Below are 14,044 nucleotides of genomic sequence, written 5' to 3'. Positions count from 1 at the left end.
CACGAACTGATTATAATAAAATATTTTGTATAGACTAACTAAAACTATGCTTCCTTGTTTCTAGAGATAATAATAATATATAAAATAATAATTGATATGATCGGTAATATAATCTTGGGTAAATATGCGGCGCTCGTGACACTGTTACACTTGACTTTCTTCTTATATTCAAACTACCGATATAATCCTGTAGAGCCCAAGATCGGATGACCGGTGTGATACATTGGAAAAAATTACTCGTTTGTTAGGTATTACCAATGGTTTGACCTCAATTTCAAAGTTCTGTATCTTCAACGTAGGATGTTCACTAACGAATTTGTCGGTTAGTTCCCTGGTGGCTAGGTAAATTTTGATCACGTTGAAACTTTTGTATCCTGACACTACTAGATCTGGTTCAACTAGGGCTGTCACGGCATCAAAATAGTGTTCTAACACAAGACCTTTTTTAAATTCACACGCGAAACCTTGGTTCTTTTTTGGTAGTGGGTTGTTCTGTATTACTCGCGCATATCCTGGACATTCTGCTTTAACACTGTACTCGGCTATTTTAGTTTTCTGTTGTGGTGTATTTTCTGCTGTTGGTTGGGCATTATCACTATTAATTAATGGTTGTTTATTCAGCCCGGGTTCAGGGGGAAGACCAGCCTGAGCACCGTTCATTGTGCCACTTCACTATCGCTCCTTTACACTCTATTCGCGTATTGTATTCACACGTCAACAATAAGACAAGGCTACCTGTGTCGCGCATAGGTTACGAAGACGCGTCTGCTCGCGATGAGCTCCCGAGCATCACTGGAATTGGAAGTAATGACATTGTGAAATGAGATACTGTCACCGCGAATGGCATATATGTACGGAATGCCTGAAATCTGTATCTGTGATATATGTCTCATCAGTTCTCACTCCTGTTACATTATATATTTCTCCGTTCGTATGCGCCGTTTCTTACTTCGGCATGTTCACATTGTTTCACCTACTCTTCGTGACTGTTTCGAAACAGCTATACTGACAGTATCACTCAGCACGCGAAATAAAGTGAACGTCTCAAAGTACATCCCTCTCTTCATTTCGATTTCCAAGTTATCTCAAACTCTTTCCCATCTGAAAATCTGTAGAATCAAAAAATTGAACAATTGCCATATCTGAACAGACACGTACCATATTGATATCCAGGTGGATTATCTTGGATATCGGTGTGTAGGTTTTGATCTGTCGCTGAAATCAGGCAAGTGTTGTAAGCGAGGTTGTAGGGCTCGGGTGAGCTTGTGGAGGTCTGGGGAAAGATAAGCGGCTTAATGAATCTCGTACTTGCTGTTTATCGCCAGGTTAATAACAGCGGAGTTGGGCGATCTTGCTGCGATGTTTTCTTATGCAGTAGGACTGGATGTAAGTGTTTAATTACACATGAATTTGCGTACATGTGAAGTAGTGGCACTGTGGCTTGAAATAGCAGTTTATTAAATTCCATTACGGAAATTTTGAAATTTCGACGGCATCGGTGATCTGGCGCTCGATCACTTGCCCTTGAATTTAAATTTGAACTTGAACTTGAACTTGGGCTTGAACTTCAAAGTGAACGTGAATTTGAAGAAGACTGAATCTAGTCTCCCAGGAAAATGCCGTGGTGAAATTTCTTCTGATATTGTTGTGCGTTTAGTAATAGTTATTAGAAATCATCCGTTGTGGGTAGCAGAATAGATTTCACTGATGTTGGCAAATTTTACATTTGCTTCTGAAAGAGTTTCTTCCAATCACTTCGCGCAGGCAGTAAGACGAGCGAATCTGTTACCACCCAAATGTTACGGAATAGAAGGGGGTTGATTCGACGAGCGGTTATCGAACCACCTCTATACCAACCCAAGATGTTGTCTGGGTTATTCAGGTCGAGTTTCGTCGCTGTCCTCGGTCTGTGAATGACGGGAGGAGTGATAATGAGGTGAACAAGGTATAGCTCTTAGTTGTATAAAGGCTTTATTAGAACTGAAAAATGTGCAATGGCATAACTAGGCGAAGTGAATTAAGAATAGGAGATGTGATTATTTTGTTTCCAACTAAGGTTGAACTTGGAAGCTGGAGTTGAAATCGATTATACGAAAATTGGAATAGAAGTTGATTTGACGAAGGCTGGAATTGAAGTATATTTGATGGAGGATGGAATAGAAGTGTCTTGAAGCAAAGAATACGAGTGCACGAAAGTGCGAGAATCCATGCTAGTGGTAGAATTAGCGAAGTAAGGGCGATAACAAGTGGCGTTAGGCTGGATAGAAATAGGAGGACAGGACGGAGACTAACGTTTCTATAAGGAATGTGGAAGAATTAGCAAGTAGAGGGAAGAGGTGGTCAAAGAAGATGCAAAATGTTAGGGGACATGATGCGTATAGGGAATGGCCTGGATATCGAAAGATTAAGTCAGGCAGGAGATGTTCAATTCCGCCCAGGAGTCAGGAGAAAGAATAAATTGCAAATTTTTCTCAATTATACTACATTAACAATATGCCGATAAATTACAGACGCACGATTAAATAAATCCAGCAATCTGAGATGAACTACTCACTCTTCTACTTCTATCACTTGATACACACATATATATGTGGCGCCTGCCACATACACGCACTCGGTCTAGTATTAGAGCGAGGCAATGCTCGGCGTTTATCGCCCAATTTCGGGAATAATCCTCAGCGCGCTTTCCCCACTCCAGCGGGAAAAAACGAGAGCGAAGATCCTTCGCCTCACCTGGCAGATAGTCAAAATCAACACACGCTAGAGTACCGATATTGTAACCGCGCTATAACCGGATCTCCGTATCCACGCACCTGTAAAACCTAATAAACATCCTTTTATATTTCACCCATCGCACGCTTTAATACGTAGGATCCCGGTGACCCCCTGATCCCACATATATAGCTCTCTTCTTCCTCTCTTCTTACTCTCTTCTTACCCTCTTCTTACTACCTACTTACTACCTGCACTGTCGACTCTCTACTGCTCACTTTCTCTCTCGCTGTACACTCCGCCTACCTTTAACTCACACTCCTATTACCTCTTTCTCTACACTTTGCTCATTAAAAAAAACTATTATCGCAATTAATTTGTGAGAATATTATTTTTTAAATCAGAATTGAAAGTCAGTCTATTATGGGCCGTTGTTTGAACATTCACGTATGTAACTCTGGACTTTGCAAATTTCGTATGAAATTTCGATGTCAGATAGAATGCCCCGTATAAAATACTTACTTGAAAATGAGCTTAAAGTATGTCAGCAGTTATTGAGATGAAAATTTTATTTGCGAAGGTAGTTTGTTTATTTTAAAAATGAAGTTAAAGATTAGTTCCTTCTGATTACTTTGTGGAATATCGGTGAAAATCAGAAAAAAATTGTAGAACAGAAGAGTCATGATATGGAATTTTCTAGAGCGCAATAGCAGGATCATACAATTTCGTGAATGCAGAAAGTATGGCACACATAAACTGTAAGGAAATTATGCCTTGAAGCCCGTAATATAGGATTCTTAGTAAGATCGAGAGTCTAACAAGCCTAGTGTTCTAGTGGTTTGATATTACATTTCCGCTGATTTCCCTTTTTTGCCTTGGAACAATATATATCTGACGTGCCTACCTTGTACCTCCTTTGTGAAAAAAGTTTTTATTTCGGCTTAACAGGTTTCTAATCATTCTCGAGCTCACATACAAATAAATATTTTTATATATTAGTCAAAACTACGGTCCTATTCAAAACAAAGTGCAGGCCACTTTCGACAGTTCATAGTACACAACAATTTAATGTTGATTGAAATGGAATCGGTCGTTTCAAAAACCACTGGATAAACCGTCACGAAGAAATGCTGGTTTTTGATTGCAAACAATTATTCAGAGCAAATTAGCTACTACGTTTCACGCAGAAAATTCATTTACCTGCTTACTTACCACGGCTGATCGGCTGAAGGGTGATGTGATGCAATTTTGACTTAAACTTTTGCATCCGCGCATTCATTTTGCTGGTAATTTCGCGCTATCACCTGACACGGTGCCGCAGGATCATGGGTGACCTAAGTAGCCTGCACTGACCATTGTGGATCAGTTTCATCACTGCTTGGCTTCAACTTTACGGATTCTTTAAATCGTAGGATTGGTTTATAACAAAGAACGGCGTGATGAATAGTGAAATCAATATTGGAAAATTCAAATAAAACAATTATTTCGAAGCCTAAGGAACACTCTTCCATTAATTATTGGTGGCTTAAATATTATAGGACGGTGTATATGTTCGATCCACATACTTGGAAGGTGCTGGATGGGACAGAAGGATTGGGATGTTGACCGAACCTACCCCAATGCAACTTGTGTTCAATATGCCCGTCATATATTTCAGACCTATGGAAATACTTAAGAAAAAAACAAGGGGTAAATATATTCTTACATCAATTTCTACCTATACCAGTAATAAAGGGAGAAACAAATGACCATAAGCAGACGAATGGCTGACTGAACCGTCAAATCAAACCTTCAGGTGTATCAAAACCATAAGTAATCAAAATCTCTAGTGTACGAATATTGCCATCAAAATAAATAGAAGATGATGAAATTTATTCGATGCCATTAACATCCTAAACGATATTCCGTCAATCATTCCGATTTTGCCGATAGTCCTGGTAGTTTAACATTGAAGTGAATTTTTTTCCGACCCATAGTGTTCAGACAGTTATAAGAAATCAAACTTACTATAGAAATTACGATCCGATGAATTGCTACCTAATTATATTAATAATTTGGAATTGGGGGCATCCATTAATCACGTGAGACTCACGATGGGGGGAGGGGTACTTAAAAATATCATGATTGATCACACGGGAGGAGGAAGGGGTTGCGGGCAATATCACGTTTATTTTTGGTGCATTTTTTCTAAAAACACCGAGTATATTTAGAGATTTTTATTGGTTTTATCACCTTTTTAACCCATGCACGCGAGTAGTCGATCGGCGAGAAAAATCACGTGATAACGGGCAAGGGGGGGGGGTTCACCAAAACCTCATGTGTGATCACGGAGGGGGAGGGGGGGGGGGGGGTCTACGATTGATTATAAAGGCATCGCGTGATTAATGGATGCCCCCATTGACCATTTCCACACAAATCTTAGCAAATTCAAATGAATGGCCTGTTGCAAATTATTGGTACAGATAGTCGATAACTTGTTGAAACGCAATGTTAATGGCTCTTCTGATAACTAAGGACCTTTCCGGAATTTTCATAGTAAAAATTTTGTGGTTAGAGGTTTTTTGAAGAACATTAGTGTTCTTGACCTTATTAAATAACCTGGACACACGTTGAGTATAATTGATTATAACTGAATGAAAACAACTAGTCTTATGAAGCTCTGGTATAAGTTTAAATTTCAAGCAAATCAAGAAATTATAGAATTTCACTAATCTCTCCTCTGATCTACTTTCTATATTACTCGGATCAAGCTTTTTTGAATACAATTTAAAATTCAAACCTTAAAAATATTGTCTTCGTTTTTAACCAAATAAATAGTAACTAATACAGACAGCTCGAAATCTTTCTCAAGTCTATATGTCTCTTAAGCACACCCGTTATAATACAATAATGAGATTTGTTTGCAATTCTGATATGGTATTGTCAGAAACCTTAATTGTTCTTCATCTATCTTCACCTTTTCGGATACTTTGAGGGATACAGTGGATAACTCTGATGATGATTCTTTTAATGTTTTTATCAGGATTGTACAACTGCCCTTGCTATTACTACCCACAAAGATGTGGCGGGCAAGGAAGATCATCCTTCGTTGTGGCTGTTGATTTGAAAGCAGGGCCTGAGGGACCAGATTTTTGGATCAAACGAGGGACGGCACTTTTATTAAGTCTTGCCGTATGATTGCCTACATTGTTATTGGTTACGTTGATGAATGACGAAAATGAAATTTTCTAAACTGCAGAATATATAGTTTTAAAGAGTTATGATGAGAAAAGCAATTACCACCTAATTTTATTCATTTTCACGTATGAAGTCAAGTACTTTTTTACATTCTATATCACTCTATGTCAGCTTGAAAATTTTGTTCTACCGTTTTCACCAAATACATGATTTTCCTCTTAAACCTGAAAATATTGACATATACATACACACACCCACACACACATTTGTTCAATACCCATATTTTATTAACTTTTAATTTCGTTGTTGAGAATAGGGTATAGTTAATTATTGGTTACCAACACATGTTTAGATCATTAATTGTTAAACCCAAACTGTTTTTGAAATAAAATCGGATTTCTCCAGTCAGTTAATTTTCACCATGTATTTTAAATGATCCTCGATACTTTTCTAGCGTATAATATCTCGGTCTCATGATTTGTGTAGATGAATAAGCTGAGCTATCCTTGATAGTATAGATTGATGTGATCTGACTATCAGTTGTAAAGTCTATAAACAGATTTTATACTCAAATGTAACCTCGTCACTCGCAAATTTATTTGTAACATAATCATAATTGCCGCTTGGGCTCAAATTCGCTCGTGACATTTACAGCAGTACGCCTTTATTCTTCCCACTTATCCAAGGATGGGCCCAAAATATCGACACAAGACATTGCTGGATTATTGGGTCCTCGTGCACGCATCACCTCCGCTTGAATTTTCACAATTCCATCCGAGCACTCGCAAATCAGCTTGGCAAGTGAAGTCTTCCGTATTTCTTGTAATTGGTCTAAAATAAATAATATCCACTGTAAATGAATACAATACAAAGTAGGTAAATTATGACATGTGTAACCCTACGTCACTAGATCTCTTCGTAAAAATATGCCGATCATTATTCGAAAGATAATTCACTAATCTGTAACATTTTTTTTGCAACTATAAGAAATGTCCATTCGTAATAAGATTTCCATACAAACAATGAATACCTAAGTCCTATCTAGTAATTGATAGCCCCTAATAGCAGTCTTGATAGATCAGGTAAGTAATGAAGTTCTACGAAGTAGTAATTAAGCGTCGACATGATAGAAATCAAAAAATCATAGCAGTCCAGTCAAATTACGGCTGAAAATGGGTGAATAAACATAAAATACCCTAGTTTGGGGATTATGAAGGATCGATATGGGGGTGTATTCTGAGCACAAATTCCAATTTGAGGAGTTCTCCGAAGGTCAGCTCAAGGTCATTTCGATGAAAACGCTTTCAATTCGATACCTCGAGAACGGTTAGTGTTAGGCAAAAAATTGTAGAATACACCCCCCTATCGATCCTTCATAATCCCCAAACAAGGATATTTTATGTTTGTTCATTTCGTAATTTGACTGGACTATAGCAAGGCTATAAAGAACCGGGAATATAAAAAAAAAGAATGAAGAAAAACAAATGCTGGCCGCAAACAGAAAGTGCTACTGTTTCTCTGTGAGAAACACTGCATTTCCAAAAAGTAGTAAGGAAGGATATAAGGCAGTAGTTACACGTAACTATCAGAAATGTTGACCAAACAAATTCACGTCATTTTCAACAAGCTATGTATTTAATATAGCGCATCTACTGACGCAGCGCAGACACCGTGGAGATTAGCAATGACAAGTCAGTAAAATCATTTACAAATATCATAAACGGGTTGTGATCTACTGATTTCACCTATACTCACTTTCTCTATTTACTACAATACCTTTCTCTACAAAGGCATCTTACCAGGAGTGCAAGTCATATATTATTTTGAATGCTAATACACCAACGTTGAAGTTATTTATATAACAGTAGAATTACAAGTGAATTTTTCGTAAGTGAAGTCAACCATCTAAATTCGACTTTCATTAAACTTACAAGGGGACTACACGCATCTGCGGTGACCGATTTTGATAAAATTTAAACTGGTAAAACTAGGTCGAATTTCAATTCATTTTTCAAAACATGGGCATTGGATTACCAGTTACAAGTATACTAATGGAAAAAAACCAGTGCATATAAACTGACAATTCAGAGACTTTTCGCTGATATTTCACTAATTTTCTCTAGTGGTATACTTGTTATTTGATTCACAAGCAGACAGTAAAAAATCACGTAAGGTTTGTTCTTTAAAAAAATCTTTGTTCATCTCTTTAATACTTTCAATTACACTAGCTGATGATTGTGTTTGTTCGCTCGCTGGTTAAGCATTGTTACTCGCTCGCTACGCTCGCTCGGTTATTAATGGATATTGAATGTTGAGAGAATATGTTATCACAGTATATTGGCGATTACATGATTCGCGTTGCGCTGATATGATTGCCACGATTGTTAACTCGATTGGGTAAAGTTTTTTAGTGGGTTTGCAAATCTTTGGAAGATAAAATGTCTCAATATATGTATATGCAAACGTATAACTGTGAAGTAAACTTTGTACATCGCGAATCAGCTCATTCTGTACAGTCTTAAAATACTATAGGCATATCATTTAAGAACTTTTCAATTTCTTAACATAAACTTTGACGTTAGAGTGTAGTAAAAATAAACATAATAATTGTGATTATTTTTATTTATTCTATATGACAAATGATCTTCTTTAAAAAAGTTACTGAATTCATTTCAAACCAAATAAGCCTTCCTCATGAGCTACAGTACTAAGTCTTTTCAAGCCTTATTTTTAGAAAAGAATGTAGCATTCTTTGCATCTGCCCGTAGGAAAATACATATTTTTCAGTAAAAATACCTTCATATGGTATGTACAGAGTAATTATTTCTCGATGGAATGGTTTGACTTCTATGCGCCAAAATTCTAGAGTAAAAGTAGTAGTTGTGTCAGGTCGACCAACTGTCTTAAATTTAGATGACAAGTCGATGCGATGGATGTACCCTTAAAAAAATTGACAGTTGAGGACAGTTGAGGTTACATACATCCTGGGAACTTGGTATGTGAACTTATGACGGCTGGTTACCCTGACAAAGCAGCTGCTCTTGCTGTTGAATTTGAGTGCATGTGCGTTGAACCATTCTTTCGTTCAATAAAATAATTAGGTAATTTGGTCAATTTCGGAATAAGAAGACAAATCAATAATATGTGAGCTGTCAAACAAATTTTAATAATTATTGAATAAATAACATTTATTTAAAGTATCCAACCATTATATTTGAACATTACATTCCCACTATCAGAAGCTGCCATTTTGCGGTGGACATTGGAAATAAAGCAGATGCGATCGATCGACGCCGTGTGCGAGATTGACCGATGTAACAGAACAACGATTGATCGGTAAGATGGTGTCACCTATGATGGCATTCTCGTCTGTAAACTGTCCAACAATCTGACAGAAAAAAATTTCAACCAATCCGATAGCGAAAAATCTCGTAATTAGATGCTCCAGCGGTAAAATTCTGCTTATGTCACGCCAAAAAGTCTCATAATTAGACTTCTATTGCTAAAACTGACGGTAAATACGAGCAATAGAACTCCCCAATGGTAAAAATTATACTTTTTAGAAAGCAAAAAATCTTATCACCGAACTCACTGCGTTAAAAATCGACCGTCAATACAGGTAATTTCTAACCCCTCGCAGGTAACACCAACTGTAGGTAAGGCATAAATTCCTAGCCCTTCCGGGTCACATACTGACTGTCAGTCAGGTAGAAATCGCGGCTGATCCCGATGATACGCTGCCATTACGAGACGGAACTGGCGTTTCTTATCTACTTTTTTTGTCATCACCGTGTGCGGTACTTTCTTCTGGGTCAGTTTGCATTGGTAAATTGTTTTGTCTTTTTTAGAGGTTAATTTCTAAGATACAAAACCCACAAGGGATTTTAAGATTCATAACTTATAGCAGTAAAATCAATTTGCAAGTAATTATTAGTCGAAAGTCAGTGCGACCTCCACTTGTTGAAATATTGGGACTCATATCTAGGAATTTATTCAATAAAGTTAATGCAAACGGATGAAAATTGAAACGTTTCGAGTTTACTTGTGCACTGAATATCGCCATCTAGATCGCACGTGGTATGAAATAACGCGGTGCTTGTGTATAAACTCGATTATTATATTTGTTTTATGGATTTCCTTTCTTGTGAGCAGAAGATCAGGATTCGGTCTCTGGACTCGGAAGGAAAGTGGAAAATAGTTACTTGTTAATTATTCAATGAGCTCCGGGAAAAGGTTGCTAGAGTTTGACCCTTTTGGTTGATTTTCGAGATTTCCTCCGCGTGTGCTTCATTACTCTCATATGCCGTAGTACAAGTGGAATAAACTCATCATTACAGGCCGTATGAACGGTGGAGGGTCAAACTTGTTCTGTGCTTGAGAAGCAAGACATAGAGTAATCGTAATGAACGACGGACTTGTGAGGCTGGAAATTTGTTTTCAAACGGAAATCTTTGATTAATAATAATTAAATGTTTTGTTCCCAAGAAGTGGGATGTACGAGAAAAAAGAATGTTTGTGAATTTACTTTTTCATCAGCCCGATACAAAGGCTTTGTAATGTTAAGAAATATTATTATGAGGTAAGGAGGAATTAGTTTCTCTTATTTGATTCGTGTGATCGCTTCACACATCCAAATATTTCTTTAAACTTTGACGATGGAGGATCGTCGTTGACGACTTGCTATTTGGTGATAATAATGTTTCGTCTCGCAAACGGGAAGACGGAATATCATTTACGTGATAGCGTGGTTGTCAGAAGGACGGTAATTGACAATGGAAGATCGTCGTTGACGAGTTATTATTCGGTGTTGATAATGTTTCGTTTCGCAAATGGTAAAACGAGATATTGTTTACGTGATAGCGTGGTTGTCAGAAGGACGGGAATTCTACGCAATTATACTGTCGCCTGTATCAAGACGGCCTGACGCAATGTAGGAGGCTCTTTACAGGTTCAGGGACCCTACCTATGGGTCAAAGGATTCTGAGACAGACACCGTATCTGAAGCTTAACGTCAGACGCAATGCTGGGCTTCACCCAGACACGGCTTCCTAATACCTGAGGACTTTTATTAAGAAAAAGACGGAATTTGTCATCTACGTTGAATACCCTCCCTCGATTGAGAGTGGTGGTCGAGGGTCCTTGGACTGACGAATCCTTGCCTCGTAATTGTAGGTTTGCGTCGACTACAAGCTCCTCGCTGAGATGTGGTGATCCGGCAAGCGGATGTTCGGATGTGTCCATACGTGGACCTAATAACTAATCTACTGCTAGTCAGAGACGTTAAATGATGGATCTCGAGACACCTTTGTGCTCGTCTTTTATACCCGTTTTGGCGTATGGTTTTGCAAATTTGGAGAATGTGATTGGCCGTGTCCCTTGAAGCGGGAGTACGGTACATCGCGTGATTTTATCGGTCTCTCGGTACGTGTGGGGTCACCGAGTGTACGCAGAGACTTTCTTTGGAATTTGTATATTGTTGTCTATTTGGAGTTCGGGTTGACCGTCAGGCGACGGCACGCCGGTGAGGCGTCCCGTCACAAAATAATGATGTGGATGACATATAATTTTCTTCTTTTAGAACTTAGTTCTTTATTACATGGTATAAATTTAGAACTTGGTTCTTTTAGAACAGATTGAAGACAATGATGGGAATTTCAGTGCGTATACGTATATTTCGGATAGGCAGAGCCTATTTGATTGCTTGATAAAATTTCAAATCAGTAGATCAGCTGGGGGGGGGGGGGGGGGGTTCGGGCCATCAGGAGTTGTCTAACAATAAGTCCACGAATCGACGCTATAGCGCATAGCAGAAGTGCACACGTACTCGACGATACGTTTGTTGGTAAGGGAAGAATGGGTAGGGGGACTCACGGCATCGTGGTCCTTTGTTCGAGGGTAGGACAGGGGGTGTAGTGAGTTCATAAAATCTTCGAATCATCAGCGATGACCCTCAAATTGATTGTAAGACAGATAAACAGTTCAAATATCTGTGGATAAAGATTTCTTGAAATTCTGTAGTGTTGATGAATTTGTAAGGTATCACGTTTCATTGTTATGTATTCTTTGTCCAAGTTCGCTCAACCCCGTGATGACTCGCAGGATGCACGTTCAGAATGAGCGTATTTAAGAATTTTCTCGACGATGACGTCACACATTCGACGCCAAACGCCTGCCTCCAACGGTTCTCTACTTGTTCGTCAAGAATTTCGATAATGTTACGAACTTAGTAAAATCACTTTTACATGTTTAACTTGTTTACCACTATATTGCAACTACGAATTTTCGAAATCACGGAAGACAGAGAGTTCTCGGACAAGTATTGACATAACGCTGAGCGGCTCGCGTCGATCAGTAAATCGTTGAAGCTTGAGGCATCACGTGCATGATGACTGCATAGCACGGATATCAAATTTCAACGTCTACTTGGAGTTCGCAATTGCCGGTTGTAGAATGCAACAGATTGAATGGATAGTTAGCGGAGGTTTTTAAAATAAGCAATGCCTTCTAGAGGAATAACTCTAGAAATTGTTGATGAATTCTTCGCTGTAAAATGCTTGATTCTGAATTACTTGACCACAGTCTTTCAACAACTATCGAGTAAGCTGAAAAGTACGCGAAAAGAATAAAGGTGAGCGAATCAGGCGTACCATTATGCCTGCTGAAAATTGTGATAAAATAGTACCACTCTTACAATGGGCCTTAGCAATTCTGGTTGAAGGTAAGCGAATATATATAAGGTGGCAAAGTGAATCCGGCATGGCATACGCACATTGAGAATTTCGGGTTGGCTATTGCGTAAAGAGAGGATAACTTGAAGAGAATTTCTGCCAACAAAAATATTTGTCAATTATAAGCCAAGTTGAAGATTTATATTTGCAGCTTCAGAGTTTACGAAAACATAGTGGTAGTTTGAAAACACGCGAGAGACGTACAGTGATAGAGTTGAGTGGTATGATTTAGATGTAGCTTTTAAGAAACGTATACGATCAGGAGTGATATTAAACTTGAAACACGTAGATACAATAGCTTTTATAAAAAATATACAGGCTCTATTTGAAACGTGGATAACAAAGGTATTGAAAAAAGAGAACTCTTCAAAAGTAAATAGTGTTTTAGCTGCGGAATACAGTACTTTGAAAAACGATAAGAAGATTGTGGAAGTGACATATTTTAGCACGAAGAATTTAACTATTCTACAGATCACTGATCTGACACCCTGCTTTTCAAGAAATATACTGGATCCTATCCTCAAAGATATGAAGAAGATCCAAGAACGCAATTCAAGCTGCACCTTGCATTCGATTCTTAACTTAATAATTAACATCGACAAATATAATTCTCTGTGAGGTAGCTCCTACATTAAGTTACCCTCAGCTCTTGAGACAGAAGAAGCTTGTATCAATGTGCAGAACAGCGGCACTGAATGTTTTGAATGGGACTTGTTATCTACATTGCATCCTGTTGAAAGTGCAAATAATCGTACACGTGTTTCAAAATACCAATCATTCAAAATTCAACCGAATTCCATTGAAATCGATTTTCCTGTGGCACCGAGAAACATTACGAATCGACATTTCAGAAACAAAATGATGTTTTTATTAACGTCTATGTTCCGGAGAAGAGAAATGGAAACTTCAAGGTTGTTTCTATCTATACATGTATAGCACTACCTTGAAGAAAGAAAATCACGTAAATATACTTATGATAGAAATTATCACGTTGATGAAGGGTAAGAAGTACAGCAAGTTGAAAGCAGCGATGAGGAAACATCGATCCGATATCATTATGTTTCGATCAAAGATCTGTCTCGATTAGTCTACACACAACTTTCAAGAGAGAAAATTAAAAAATGCATGTGTGATCGGTGTCCCCACCACTTTTACGATGCAGAAAAGTTGGTTATTCATCAACTCGATTCTTTGAAAATAAATAACTGCAAAGAAGTGCTACCGTCATCAATGACTAATACATTGAAAATTAAGAATTTTAATAATAAGGAAAAAGTGCCGTTTATTCTTTATTATGCCGATTTTGTATGTCTTCTGAAATCAGTTCAACAGCACAGTAATTCTAGGACCGAGTTTATCCAGGAGCACGAACGCTTCAGCGTAGGACTTTACGTTATAAGCGTAGCTACGATGACGAACTATCGTTT

At 38.0% G+C, this 14,044-nt stretch overlaps 2 protein-coding genes across 2 annotated transcripts in view; one reads left to right on the top strand and one right to left on the bottom strand.

The window, feature by feature from the left end:
* The window catches only part of kl-2 (dynein heavy chain 2, axonemal kl-2), a 1,019,064-nt gene extending 1,013,175 nt beyond the window's left edge, over positions 1-5,889 (top strand). The window contains exons 66-67 of the mRNA XM_069137782.1: positions 4,251-4,401; positions 5,735-5,889. Coding sequence (XP_068993883.1) covers positions 4,251-4,401; positions 5,735-5,889 — 306 coding nt within the window. The remainder of the gene's footprint in view (positions 1-4,250; positions 4,402-5,734) is intronic.
* Positions 5,046-14,044, bottom strand: part of LOC124222690 (peroxidase) — a 105,584-nt gene continuing 96,585 nt past the window's right edge. The window contains exon 5 of the mRNA XM_046633919.2: positions 5,046-6,720. Coding sequence (XP_046489875.1) covers positions 6,554-6,720 — 167 coding nt within the window. The 3' untranslated portion in view covers positions 5,046-6,553. The remainder of the gene's footprint in view (positions 6,721-14,044) is intronic.

The sequence above is a fragment of the Neodiprion pinetum genome, chromosome 7 (assembly GCF_021155775.2).
Source record: "Neodiprion pinetum isolate iyNeoPine1 chromosome 7, iyNeoPine1.2, whole genome shotgun sequence".
In the NCBI taxonomy this organism is placed as follows: domain Eukaryota; kingdom Metazoa; phylum Arthropoda; class Insecta; order Hymenoptera; family Diprionidae; genus Neodiprion; species Neodiprion pinetum.
This window is presented reverse-complemented; position numbering and strand designations above follow the sequence as displayed.